This window comes from Pelecanus crispus, chromosome 5 (genome assembly GCF_030463565.1).
Source record: "Pelecanus crispus isolate bPelCri1 chromosome 5, bPelCri1.pri, whole genome shotgun sequence".
Lineage (NCBI taxonomy): Eukaryota > Metazoa > Chordata > Aves > Pelecaniformes > Pelecanidae > Pelecanus > Pelecanus crispus.
Genome location: NC_134647.1, coordinates 29,907,599 through 29,922,753, shown reverse-complemented (window position 1 = coordinate 29,922,753; position 15,155 = coordinate 29,907,599). Strand labels below are relative to the sequence as shown.

At 40.4% G+C, this 15,155-nt stretch overlaps 1 protein-coding gene across 1 annotated transcript in view; it reads right to left on the bottom strand.

The window, feature by feature from the left end:
• The window catches only part of PARD3B (par-3 family cell polarity regulator beta), a 426,026-nt gene that overhangs the window by 92,850 nt on the left and 318,021 nt on the right, over window positions 1-15,155 (bottom strand). The window contains exon 20 of the mRNA XM_075710482.1: window positions 3,503-3,613. Within this exon, the coding sequence (XP_075566597.1) occupies window positions 3,503-3,613 (111 nt within the window). The remainder of the gene's footprint in view (window positions 1-3,502; window positions 3,614-15,155) is intronic.

The window sequence follows — 15,155 nt, the reverse complement described above, 5'->3', positions numbered from 1 at the left end:
AGATCTGATGTTTTCTGTCAGAGCCAGAGTGGAGTTTGTACTGCACAGTCAACCTATAATTGTGCAGTGAACACATGTGACATTTCTGCACATCTGTAAATCTTGTCAAAATTTCTGGAAGAAGGCTGCATCCTTTACAGCAGGCCTATCCCTGGAATTTTGTGAGATATTACTGTACCTATCCAATGCCAATCAAAAAACTCTTTGCAAAGCTCCAAGAGATGGCCTACTCCTGTAAACTGGAAATGCACTTCCTCCTGAAAAATATTTCTCAGCTGAGATCTTGGAACAGTATTCTGTTTTTTGGAGAGCTGCCAAGCATATATTGCATGCAAAACCAACATCCAAAACCATGTGAGGTCCACAGCTGCTAAGATGCTGAAATGCACTTGATCATTAATCCCGTCACACCCAACCCAAAAATCAACTACTCTGACCTCTTCCACTAGCATCCAAAATGGACAGCTCGGCCTCTGAAAAAAACCTGTCAGATGAAAAATCATAATATGAGTTAGTATAACAGATCCTGAAATATTTCGTCAGTCAGCATTTAAGAAAACTGAAGCTTAAGCAAAAAAACCTGACTTTAATATTGTAATTACTGGATTGAGCATCTGAACAAGAATTACTTATATAGCTAATCTTGGAAAGGTAAAATTAGGTGCGTGTTTAAGTTAATTTTAAAAAGGTTAAATGTTAGAAAAGCAATTTGTATTTTGCTCAAGCTGTTAAACACAGGATTTGTTCACAGGTATTGGGACAAAACATGCTACATTTCTATCAACAGTTCTGTAGTCTGTTCTACTATTACATCCCTAGTAGTTTTAACATATACCCATTTCACTCTCAACTAGAACAGATCTGAAAACATGCCTATGTTCTAGTAAGCTTCAGTGAAGCTTGGTTTTATAAATGAGACCAAGTATGCAGGATTGTAGCTAGTGAAGCCATAGAAGCAGAAGATCTATGATGTGGATGTGCCACAAGGTTTTCTTTGCCAACATGTGCATTAAAATCTTGGACTTGAATTACATTATAGAATTACTAAATCTTGGGACAGAGCTATAAAACTTGTCTTTACTGTCTTATTGAGCATCATCACTCGGTGAACAGTCAACAACTAAGCAAAAGGACTGCATTACCTTCAAGTCAGGTAATGTTTCCTTCCACTGATTTTAATCAATTTCCCAAACAGGTCTTACCCACATACGAGAACTAGCTTCCTTATGTAATTTTCCTCTAGGAAAGATGAGGTCTCTCCTGTTTTATGATCAATTCAACAAGGGTTCAACAGTCAGCCTATAGATAGTCTTATGTGGGCAAACATATACAGCCATGCTCTCTCTTACTTTGTTTAGAAAGTTGAAGTGAATTGCTTGTTTTTACAGCATGTGTTGCATTGCTTTGGGGATAACTGAGGGAAAATTTCTTTGTTCCTCCTCTGCTTTTTTATTTGTATTTTTTAATTTTAATCCCCCAAACATTTAAGCTGTATTACCTGATAAAAAATAGGGTGATATTTCTATTCTTGTGCATTACAGAAGAATCATCAAATAAGTGAGTTAAAAATATCATCTTGGTTCATCCACTTCTCAACACACCTGCTGTTCTCCATTTCAGTCGCAAACTCTTCCAGGTCAAAACTGAAATCATTACTAGAGAAACCAGAATGATGAAGACATTGAGCTCCCAGTTTCTAATGCAGCCTTACCAAGTTACTGTCAATCAGTGACTGTAATATAAAAAAAAAGCATACAACACTAAAGAAATATTAAGAACAATTATCTTGTGTCCAATTAGAACATTAGACCTCTAGACAGAAGGGTTCATTCCTTGCAGCCTGCCAACATTTTAGTAAATGACACTGGCCCTTTAACAGATGGGATACATGCTTCTTCGCTTGCCAGGATCCTAATAAAAGACACTGGCTTCTTTAAAATGAAGGACACATACCTCTCAAATTGCCAGTATCCAAATTGGGAGTCAGCAGTTTAAAATAAAGGCACTCATCAATCTGGCAAAATCAAGGACACGGCACAGAAATTTTAAAACAAATGGTACAAAGTTTCTCCTGACATTACTTAACTTAGATGAACTAAATACTTAAACACTGGCTAAGCATATCCAGTAGCAGCACTGTAGCAACTGGATACCTCACTGGCTTTTAAACCGGTAAATATTAGCAGCAGACTTCAAGAGTTGGGGTTTGGATTTATTTCTTTTCCCCATCAAACCCATTAACTACCACTTACACGGCTGACCACGCACTGCATGACTCGAATGAAAGCAGGGTGTCTTTTCCCTGGGCACTGACCAGCACCATAAAGGCTTGCCCATGTGGAAAGACCCTGCCTGCCCAAAAGGAACCACATCTGCTTCCGTTCCATCTCCCAGGAGCAGGATGCTCCAGTGAAGGAAAGAGACCTCTGAAAGCTTTCCCCGTATCCTGACAGCCCATATTACTACAACTCGGAAAGTTTTACAGCAACTGCAGACACCTATTGAGAGCCAGCAAGTATTGGCTCTTTAACTTTTCTGACAGCAGCCATCAGAGGGAAACAAAGACCTTCTTCAGCATATCATAAAGTACATCTGGATGAGTTGGGGAAGTGGAGAGAGGAGTTCGCTGAGCCTTGTCAGCACTTACAAACTGTCCTCAGTTCCTGAAGGGCAGACATGGGGGAAAGCAGAAAACGACACATTCTCTTTGTCTGGAAAGGTAATAAAGTTGCTAAGATTGGGCATGAAAAAGGAGTATTTTATGGACAAGATAGAGAACTGGGCTTATTCACATCAGTGATTCCTTTCATTTCAGTCTCAGAGCCCTACCTCAGAAATATGGCAACTCACAGCTGGCACACACCCAGCTTCTTGCCTTGCCCATCTCACCCACCCCACTGCTTGCAGACCCCTGCCTCTTCAGACTGATTTTAACCATTTGAACCTGCTTTCCTCCTGGTCTCTTGGCATATTCAACATTTGTTGAGTGGGTATTTCTGCAACATGTGGCTAACCAGCAAACGCCGCGCAGAGAAGAACATACCTAAGTATAAAAACTACCATTTGATGGCACAGCCAGCTGAAGCCAAAGAGGTCTGAAGTGCTGGAAAACACAGCAGAAGCTGTCAGGAGAGAAGGGAGGAGGTTCTTGCTTTAGAGAAGTAGAGAAAAAAAATTTACTAGGTCAGCTGGCCTTGGGAATGGGCAGAGGTGAAACAAGTTCTGAAGGAAGCGATCTTCGCCAGCTTAGCAGAGGTTGGGATCTGAGTAGCAGCTGCCTCGGTGAAGTGCACAGAAACTGCAGGAGACAGACAAGCTCCTGTCATATAGCAGCGCTGACTCAGCCAGGAGACCGGCCTAAAGCTCTGCGCTGCCTGGACCTGACTGCCGGTGGGCATGGCCTGGGACATCTCCAGCCAGGCTGGCTGGCTGCCCCTTCAAGCAATCCCTTGCTTTGAAGTTCTTCATCTGATGAACAAAGATGCTGTCACCATTTACTCACCTTTCACGTTCATCTTTCATTTTCTCCAGCTCCTCCTCTTTAAGTATGCCTTGCTTTGGATTCCCCTTCTGGTCTGTTTTCCCACTTTTTTCTTCTTTTTTCTTTCCAAATCTGTTTAAGATACCAAGGAAGGAGTCGGGAGGAAATAATTACTAGAAGAAAAAAACAGTACTTATCTATCATAAACCACAGAAATTTTAGGCAATCAAAACACTGCAAGTTTTTTATCTTAGTCACTCATAAACTTTCCACACCGCAAAATAATTTACCAGTATTAAGTGGGCCATATGCAATAGGAAGGACTGGTTACAAGTTGATTCGGACCCCGTACTTTCGAAAGCTATTGCTTGAAACAAAGTTGAAAAGCCTCACCAAACCTGAAATGCAAGGCATTGCAGGGCTGGATTATTAATACGGCGTATTTTAAAGTGGCTGAACGTTCTTCTTACCACAGGACAGCTCTCTGAAAGTAATCTGCAGTGGCTGTAGTGTCAACACCCAGACTGGACCACATGTTCTGCTCTTATCAGTAATTATTGTCTCTCATTCATGTCTGGCCTTAATTTAAGGATTTGTTCTTTGTTTAAATGAGGATGCAATTGGAAAGAATAAAATCTTGCTATATTCTAAGAGTACAAAACTAGACAGTTCATAAGAGCTCTTTTTTAAAGTACTTCTGGGTTTTTTCTTTCTGCCTAGCAATATGCTATCATGTAATATTTATGCTGTGAAAGTCCTCCAGAGACCCCAATCAGTTCGGGGGTCCCACTGTTCTATACACTGTACAAATATGCATAACATAAGTCTGCTTTATGCAGCCTATAAAAGGTGACTGAACTGGGGAGCTACATTTCATTTCTGATGGAGCTAGGCAGAATGCTGGGGTCAAGTATGTCAAATATGCTCATGAATTATGGGCCAAAAGTAAAAAAACCTCCCCTCCCCTTCCCCAACTCAAAATTCTCAATTCCACAAGTAAGTAAATGATCAATCTGTGTCTTCCCATGCAAATTAATGTGTCCTTGCATGCATGACAACAATGTAAAGGAAAGTAATTTCTTCATTAAATATACCATATTGCAAACTAATTACTCTGACTCAAAACTGCAAACTCTTCTGTGAAAGTCTGCAGCATTGCCTCAGTGATCTTTCTTTTACCCTTTTTATTTTTCATGTCAGTCCAAACTGCCTCAGGTGGAATAGCTGAACTACTGTGCATATACTTAAGCTGTAAATCATTGACTAGAGGCTTCTCCTCTGACCAAAGCAGAAATCTTGCAAATACTCTGTCAGGCTCATAAGTTAATAATCCAAATTTTTTGTGAATTTAATCAATAATTCTGAGCTTGTGGTCAAATGAAGTTCTTAGGGACTCTGCAGCAAGTCTTCCAGACAATAAGAAGTTAGCTAGAAAGGGAATGATGGGCGTGAGAGACAGGCACGTAGCATATGCTGCTAATGAGAAGAAGGGCAAATACCACAGGTAATAACATGAGATGATTTATTGTGGCTCTGCCATGGACTGTGCTGGGGTGTAGGAAGAATATCTCAGTGCATGGTTTTCTCTTCCTTTTTCTTATGTGTGGCAATAGAGATAGATGGTGTCTTACATTCTTTGAGGGATCCTTTGATCAAAATACACACACACATCATCTACAAACAATCTTCAGTTCTTTTTTTATGGTCCCTACTCACTTCAGTGCTTCCAGAAAGACAGCAGACACTTTCCACACTTTTGCTTTTCCTAAGTATAGAGCAGCACACTGATTCCACTGCTGCTTTCTGAGTTCTAGCAGTCTCAAGAGACTGTGGAGCCACAAACCCCATCAGAGGGTGGTGGTGGCAGCGAAGGCAGCGGATGGGAAACACAAGAGACAGACCGAGGCTGTACATACAGAGTGAGAAGATACATAGTGAGAAGGGCTCACAGATATGAGACGACCCAGGTGAAAAAGAAAAGCTAGATGAAACTCTGCATATATTGCTCTCTACGGAGACATCAGGAAGCCAAACAATAAATTGCCTGGGGATGAGCACCAGCAGGCTGCACCTGAAACACCCCTGCTTTTTAACACTTGCACATGCTGGGAAGGTCTCATGGTAGTTTTCTCAAGAGCGAGGCTGTATTAGCACTTGCATCTTGGTCATAATCCAACTCTGGCACTTTGTTTATATTCAGGCTGCCTGCTTTTCTCCCACAGTTTCAGTTATGGGTTTGTGGAGTCTCACATTCGACTGTAGTATGTATTGATTTTGAAAACATTATTCTCGGGCATTTTGTATTGCTGCAGGGAGTTGAAGTTGGATATGTTGCATACTCGAGAGAAATGTAAAAAAAATCTTTAACATACGTCCCTTTCAAGTCCAGGTATTATTTCTTGCTTACTGGGGAAATACATTTTAAATAAAATAAAGTGATGATTTTGATTGTAATAACTGCCAACATGACAACTCTCAGCAAAAATATGCTGTTTGCTGGTAGAGCTGCTCTTGCCATAAAACTGGCAAGTTCCAGTGCAATTATAAATTGGGAATAGTGAGTTGGTCTTGATGAAAACAACTTTTGTTTTTTTGCTATTTTTGGCTTCAGATGGGATTTGTGCAGGCTTACAATTTTTACCTGTTACACTAAGTATAGAGCATATAGCTCAAGGCTAGGGAAATGTTCATATTTTGGGCCTCTTTTGCACATTGCTATACCATAAAAATCCATTCTCTTTTATTATTATTGTAATATGTTTTTCAGCTCAACAAAAAACTTGCACAAACATTAAAAAATAAAAGCAGCAAAAATTTAACACTGTTAAGAAAAACAATATAGAATATAGACACCATTAAACCACAAAACCCCCAGTATCATCTCTGCCTGAATTTATACACCCTGTCCTAAAATTTATGGTCTGCTCACTGATGCGTTCTAATTGCCATGGGCTTCTGACGATAAAATTAACTTGCACCCATTGCAATTTTGCATGGGTTTGTGCACTACAGGCTTAATGGTTCTCTACCGCTTATAGGAACAAAAAAAAAGGAGTACTTGCTGCCCAACTGGGTGTGATCATGTTCTCATTAATATCAGTGTGAGGCTCTCCACTGATTTCAACACGGACAGAACAAAATCTACTCTCAAAATTATAGTATGGAATTAATCGAATCCATATTAAAATTCCATGAAAACCGAATGGTTTTAGGATTGGCAGTTTCCAATTCTCCAGGCAACAAATAATTGGATTGTGGTAAAATCTGCCTTCCGTATTACTACTATTGTCAGAAGAATAAAAACATTAATTTAAAAATGTATGGTGCACAAATTTTTAAAGGGTCTGTTTTGCTATACGGTGCACAGCAAAACTCTCTTCAACTTAATAGCTGATGGAATTGTTACTCTGTAGCAAATGTAGAAATGTATGTACCAAATGGAGAAATATAACTAGAAGACCTGAAAACAAATGGATCTGCTGTATCCTCTCATTCTATATCCACCTATAATCAATTTATGTCAAATGAAGCCACTTGTAATCACAATGACAGTAAGGAAATAAAACTGTATCTTCTCAGGTTGAGTGACTGCCCCAGTTCTCTGATTATCCCCTGTAAATGCCTGGGAAGTACTGTTAAAGAAGTTAAAGCCCTAATAACCTTAGTATACTTTTCAGTTGAGAAAATTATTATTTCAACTACTCAGAGCATAGTCCTCCTGTAAACAAAAGCATAAAGGGATTCTCTTTATGTGATCAGACCTCCGAGTGCTTCATCCTTATGGGAAAAGCCCATATGCAACAGTTGAAAACATGCTGTGCAAGAGTGAGGAACTACCCTATTTCTATTAATTTCAAAGGGTGCCCTGCAAATACCTAAAATTTTTCCCCTTAGAAGCACTGAATGAATGAAGTCTCTGAATACCAAGTGTGTGTTGTCTTCTTGCAGTATTTATTACCATTCTACTGGCTGTAACATTAAAGCATATGTATGCTTGTTTTCAAGGCTTCCAAGGGATAAAAATTAAAACAATCCTTCTATAGGCCCGCTCTGTTATACTTGGGATAAACATCTTATATGCAAGACCCAAAGCTGTGGTCATGGCAACACTTCGTTTTCCGTGTGGAGCCGTGAGCTTCCAGATCTCAAATGTGTTGATATTTGCTTCAAGGATTAAAAAGCAGGCAGGTCTATAAAGTCCCAGACATCTAAGCAGGAGAAACATCTGGTGGGTGGAACCCTAAGCATCTTGCTGACTAAATTCAGCAATTTGGATTTCTTAGTTAATTCAGGTGCCCCAGATCAGTAGGTGTCACTGCAGCTAACAGGGTACATAATGGAATTGCAAACATCTGCGGGGAAATAATTCAAGAAGGCCTATGACACAGTCAAGCAAGATACAAAGCCTAACAATGTCATAAAACCTTGACATCTCCAGAAATGATCTGTAAAAAACCAGAATGATTTGTAAAGTACATATAACAAAAGCTCTGGCTCCTAGTCATTTCACAGCAAATGGGGAAAAATGCCAAGATTATTAAAGCAGCTCCCTTATGAAAGACTAGAAATAACCCTTAAAATTAAATTTAAATGTGAGTAAGAATGAATGAGTGAGCAAGAAAGATAAAGATACTAATAAGGTATGATTTTCAGGTCCACACAGGGACTATAAAAAGCTTATTAACTGCCACTACTGCCGTGTGTTTTAAGTTATTTTATCACTCAGCTTTACAGCAGAAGAAATACTCTAGAAGCAGTGCTGTGCTTTGATTAATGACTTTCATACATACACTTTTACAGAGTATTAAACGTTGCCGTAAAGATCCTTAGTGAGTCAGACTTGTTTGTGATTACAGGCCAGGCTCATTTTACATTTATGTTAATAGCAGTATTAATGAAATACATCCTTTACATTTTTAGTGGCTCTCTAAATACCTAAAAGGTTTGTTATTAAATGTTTACTTATTGGGCAGAAGTATGCCATTGAGTATTACACCAGTGGGACCAAGAGCTTTGCAAGAGCTGAAAAAACTGCAGAAAGAAAACAACAGGTTTTGGTAAAACTTGTTTCAACATTTTGGGAACAAAGCACACCCAACAGGGCTGGGCAACACCGTTCAACACTTCACCAATATCCAAGATGAGCGACATGAGTTAAACTTCTGGTAAAAGGGCAGCTCCATGCTGGGGCCCGCCAGCCAGGAGGGGTGAGCATCTCTTTTCCTTGCCCCACTGCCAGCCCCCCGCTCCCAGCGAGTGGATCCCATTCCCTCTGCGGAGGATTTAGCCCCAGCGACATCGAGATGCCCCAGTGTATGAGACCTACTGCAGCAAGACCTCCTCATGACAAAGCTTTGCCCAGGAGCAGGTTTTGACCCAGCCTCTCTGCTTTGGCAGGGTGAGAGAACAGCCCTGATAAGACGACGAACACAGGAGAAGGCCATTTCAGCCCTTCTGCTCCCTGTTCCTGCGTGGGTAGTGCCTCCAACTCTGAGGAAAGGGAGAGGAAGGGGTAAAACAGGAACATCGCTGCTTGGCTGGGCAGTGCTGTGTACACCAATACTGCTTGCTAAGTTGGAAAGAGATTTGGAAAAGTAAAGAAAAAAAATCCACTTTTAACAAGGTTTGGTGAGGTTTGTTTGCAGGAAAGAGCTACATGGCTAGCCTGGTGCCTCCCTGCTCTCCCACCTGCTGGGGCTCAGTCCCAGGGCAGCGCCAAGTGAGAGGCAGCAAGAGCCGCAGCTTTCCACAGTGAACAACAGGGCAGCTTAGGCAATCAAAAATAGCTCCCATGAAAAGGGAAAAGTGACCTAACTTCTGATTTATTATATCAACGGAGGCACACGACAATTTGTTAAACTGTCCTGTGCTACAATTATTATTTGTATTTTGCAAATGTAGCTAAACTTCGTGAATGTGAGTATCCTCATATTTAGCCATCTTCAAATTATTTTAGGAGATAATCCGCATTATTCTAACGCTGCGATCAGAGTTAAACTGGTTATGGTCAGCGGGAAAAGAGATAGTTATGTAGGAAATAAAAATATAAAGAAGTCCACACTATTAACACCAATATATGTTGCTCCTGTTATGTCAACATTAAATGAACAAGTGCCTTTTCTGTATTTTTTTTTTTTTTAATTTACTGTGTCAGGCTGCTGGAGCTAGCCTGAAATGACTGAGCTTCCAGATCTAGTCTAATGGGAGTAAAACTTATCTTTTTAACAACTCTGATTAAACACAACCTTCCCCCACCCGTTTATATCTTTGATGCCCAAATTAGCATCTTTTCTGCAGCATGCTGAATTAATTAGTACAGTGACAAAGAATTAGTCCAGATAGGATCAAAGCTGAAACCATATTTATCTGGAATTTGAAATTAAGAGCAGAGAGTATTAACCCCCAGCACTTCAAGGAGCTTTCCACATGGCATACTTAGTAAGCCTTCCAGGAGTTCATTCAAAATAAATCAACAGTGCAATTTTTTTCCCCACTGAAGTTTTGCTAAAAGGAAAATAAATTTGCCATGAAGCCTGCTACAATGGGGAACTGCCTTTAATGCAGACCCTGTACATGCTACTCATTATGTAACTTGTAGGCATCAGTAGAATAAAGCAAACAAAGCTGAGAAGAGACAGTTAATCACATTTATATTAACGCTTGGATCATCACATTGTTCACAGACTTAAGGGCTAATGAAAGAATTCCCAGCACCAAATCTGAGAAGCCGCTTGCTGTAACACCTCACAGGTAAATAATCTATAATCTCCAATGGAGAGGGTCACATGCAGAAATGAAATGTCAAACAGAAGCCCTAAATTACACAGCAAAGTTTACTCTGAGAGTATCAACCATGTGGACAGCAATAAAAGAAAATCTTCATTGCTGGTATCATTGTCTCAGATATTATTTGTGTTTCAGTATCAAAGACAAGACTGGAGGCTGTTTGCCATGTGAAATGCAAGAGGTTGCTTTTGCCCAGAATTTGCAGAACAAAGGCAATCTAAATAATCATCCCAAAATACTTTCATCCATCATCTTCCCTAAGTCTTTGAGCCCCATATCCTTATTTTTTAAATGTGGAATTTGCTCTTAATTTAGATAGAAGGGAGTTACTGCAATTCATTCCGGTAATTAGGTATTAGGAAATCCTTACCAGTGGGACAGTTCTGTCCATCTGTACCATATATCAAATCCTACTTCCACAGCATATGAAATGACCGAAGGCAAAAACCAAGGAACATGATCGTACCCCAAGACTTGGGCCACACCTGATTTAGAAGTGGTTGCTGCAAAACCACAAAGTCCATCTACTGAACCAATGGAATGGAATAACTCTCATCGGCTACTATGTAAATATAGACAACAGAAGGCAGCTATGAAAAGTCATCCTTCATACTTCAAGGAACTTATTTTTAGAAAGCATGTTGAGGTAGTCTGAGTGTTGGAGATAGTGTTTATGAAGCTGGGTCACCACTATATTATCTGACCAGGAAAATCATGATGTTGAATGGCAACTATGCATCTGTTTCCATGAAATGATGCTTCAATCATCTGATGATCATGTCGCCGGTCTTTTTGGTCACCAGTACAAGAAGTCTGCATCCCATATCACATACATTAAAAAAGAAAAAAATACAGTAATAGAGCACACCTGCAATTTACAGCTTGATCAGAAGAAGGAAAAAATTGATTTACAGTCTGTCCAATACAACAAGCCCTGCCTGTTTGTCCACCAGACTGTGGAATTACCCTCCACCCAAGTAAGGAATTATTTCCATATATTCTTATTTTTCCCTACTTTCATACAGCATCAGCCATTTCCCCTCTTGGTTCCACCCTACAGGCAAGTAATTTCTTCTGCAGTGAACACTAATTCTGTCCCAGACAGTGCACATAAACATAGCTGTGCCTACTCTGTATGGAGTCTGCAAATGCCAACCCACCATACCCCATGTCTTGGGTATGGTAACTCCATACTCAAAGCAAAGGAAAAGGACCAGAGTATTAAGCCCTTGACTCTGCTTTCTTAATTCCCATTTCATAGTCATCCATTTTCACATCTCTCCACTAAAAGAAAAGAAAGAGAGAAGCAGGTGGTTAGGCTAGCTACTAATTTTTCCAGGTATTCGTTATTCTCTGTCATGCAGGAAAAAGATAAATGCAGTTTCTGACTGAACCTATTCCTCTAAGGTTTGGTCAGTAAGACAAAGTAGGAGACAGAGACTCCCTGTGCAGTCTGCGGATGTCGCCAGCTACCTCTCTGGAACTACTTGCTGACTTTGTGGTTTTCTCAGATGTGGGTTTGGAAATTCTGCAGTCAAGTGAGAGTCAGCACGCCTTGGCATCCCACCAGCACCTCCAGCCCTCTGCAGGTAACTGAGAGCCACTTGAAGGTGGGACAGGGAAAAGACCAACTGAAGGGAGCTAAAAAATAGCTCTTTGGGTGCCAAGCTTGACAAGAACAAGCTGCTGAGTTTTTTCTTTTCTGTTTCATGCTTTCTCCTCATCTCTTGTGCGTCTCCCCTACTACTAGCCACACAACCCCAGAATTCACTAAAGTATCAACTACATAGGTATGTATAGTATATGTATGTATTATGCGTGTTTATAAGGGGAAGGAATTTTCATTTTTCTCATATCATAACTCTCATGGTATTTGGTGCTTTTCTTAGCATTTCAGCTACTGAGGCACTATATGAGAATCTCCGCTAGCACTACAAAACTTTTTGCTCAGCCCTCTTGGCTATGGAAAAATAATGTGCAACCATGACATTATCAGAACTGCAGATACTCACGAGTATCAGAACTCATGAGGCAAATTAAATATGTGACATTTGCAAAACAAAACTGAAAACCTGCTACATTTGCACTCAGAGCCATGATACTTTGAGGTGTCAGACTTGCTAATCATCTCACCACTGCAGTACTCACCTTCTCAACCAAACCACGTGCCTTCCTCCCCTTACATGCCACAGTGGGGATTTGCTGGGGCTTATCTGACTTTCATGAAGTGAAACCGCTCATTGCAAGTTCCAACGAGATCTCCAGGAAAAACATGACCCTTGAAAAATAGCAGGAATACAGAGGACTCCCCTGTGTTTCGACTGAGACAACACCCCAGCCTTCTTGAAAGCTCCATTCTCTATGGGAATGTAGTGACTCTCTAACGATCAATTAGTGTTGAGGGTGTATCATCATATCCATTCTACAAATGAAGAAACTGAGGCACGAAGGGTAAAAATTACTTGCTCGGTTTAAAAGGTCCTATTCTTTCTCTACTGATCACCTCAGAGCTATGATTACATTATCACTGCATATCTGCCTGCCTCATTTTCCAACCAGTTTGCTATGATGCTTTTTCTCCTTGACTATTTCCCCCGCCATCTCCTTTAAGTTCTCTCCTCATTCATTTCCTCCTTCTCTCCTAACACACTCTCCCCCCTCCTCGCTCCACACTCCTTTCATATGCTCTACTGCTGCACTGCTACAGAAATACCTCTTCCAGGAGATTTCTGCTGCAGACTGCACGAAAGGAATGTGTCTTGGGAGCCAGCACTCTTGCCTCCGAGACACTGTGCAGCAATATGCAGTAGAGAGATGCAGAGATCTCTACAGGAGCTGAGCTACCAAAAATGGTCTCCACTCTTTCTCAGCGGGATGCATTAGCCTGTATTTGAGCTCTGCACTGCTCAGAGTGCTTGAGAAACTCTGAACTAAGAGACAGTACACAGTGAAGAGACTCTTTCAAATGGAGGCTTATAAGAGGGAGCAAGATGGTTCCTGAATAGGAAAGGGAGGTTGTAAAGGCAAAGAGAAAACATAAGATGACTTGTTTTTAGGTTCCGCAATGGACTTCTAAGGTTAAGGCCTCACAAATTCTACCTCTGCACCTCTACTATAGCTGACATTTTTACAAAGCAGTAACGTTCAAAACAATGCCAAAATGAGAGTGGAGTTATAGATACTATATTTTGAAAGATGTGTTTCGCCATAATAAATAATAGATGGTTTTGTGTTTTTAAACTGTCAAAATCAGTCCTTCTGATAAATAACACCTTCCCTCTCTGGCCTTGGTTATTGTACATTACTAATTAGACGTAGTAGTTTGTGGTTAACATCCTTCCCTACGGATTTATTATTAGCTTGTATATTCTTTTCAGTAGAATTGTGCTAATGGTAAGGTCTGCTGGAGGCCAATTGCATGAAGCCACTGGGAGGAGAAATCTGTTTGCCTGTCAAAACAGTGGCTATCAATTAGAACTGTAAATGTGATTCCTTTAAGTGTCTTGGATGGTAGCAGAGATCTCCAGTGATGGATTAGTGGGCTGAATCACTTTCATATTGTACTAAAGCAAGCTTTCAGACAAACAGCTGTCCACATGAAACAAATTCACCGCTATTTTTAAGTCCAGAAGAACCAGTTTGACCTGCCAAAATTCCCTCTGCTATTTTCTCAGAAATCCCAGCTTTAGAAGCATTTTATGTGGCATACTGACAGAACTGATACTAGATTATTCTGTGGTTTTCTTAGGAAAACTTGGCGTAGGATAGCTATAGGAACAGGAGAAAAAACAATGAAGTTGCTGAAAGACACAATGCCTCAAAAAAGAACCAGTGAGAAAATGCAATTCCACCATTCACTGATTCGGGATGCAGCCCTGGCACGCAGATAGCAATTTCCCCTTTGATCCAAGCACCCAGCTCTCATTAGCATCAGTAAGAGTTGTGTGGACATACTGATGGGAATATGTTCCCCTGTATTTTGCAGGAAATTAACACCACTCACTTGGGGACTGAAGGAGGCACTGTCTGTCACTCTCAGGCAGCCTCTCTGCCAGTTAATTAAGCAAAAACCTCTGCCACAAATCTCAAGAGGAAGCTCTTCCCTGTTCTCCTCGGTACAACAAAACTGACACGAAGCAAAATGCCAGGAGCAGGAATGGGGAATCGGTGATGTTCAGGGAAGATGAACTTCAGCCTGCCTTTGCCAAGATCTTTTGCCACTAGGTTTTTGTAGATTTTGAAAATAATTATTAAAAATCAAATTGATTAGTTATAGCTGAGTTTAAGCCTTAAGAACGATTTAAGAAAGTCTTTTCAACTCTCATACATTGTGGTTTTTGGTTACTGGTTATTTTCAGCAGAGGTAATCCTAGATGGCATGTATAAAAACAAGTCAGCAAGACTGCTAACCCTCCAGGACTTCACTGCTAATTTCATGCCAAGAGAGTGACTAACCATTACAGGAAAAAGCAAAGGACTCCACCATACTCACAAAATGCGGCTCTGGCAGCTGAAGGACAAGGGTTCAGGGTGGGGAAGGTTTCATCCAGTTGCTACACAATAGACTCTCTCATCAGGCTGGGAAACTAGACTGAACATATTAAAAACCTTTCCTCTGCCACTTTATAAATAAAGAATAAATCAGAACTAAGTGACTGAAATTTTTAGTCAATTACATGAACTACACAGCTCTGTCATATCTGCTTTCAATAGTATTGCTCATGAACTGTGTGCCAGAAACTTTCTTTATAAGGTTTCAGCGAAGACCTGGCAATCACTTCTGTTTCTTGAATCTTAAAAGCAGTAATTCTGGAGCAATCAGATACAGAAATACATTTTACTGGGTGAGGTCAGAGAAAATGGCTAGAATAGTGTTTAAAACCATGCA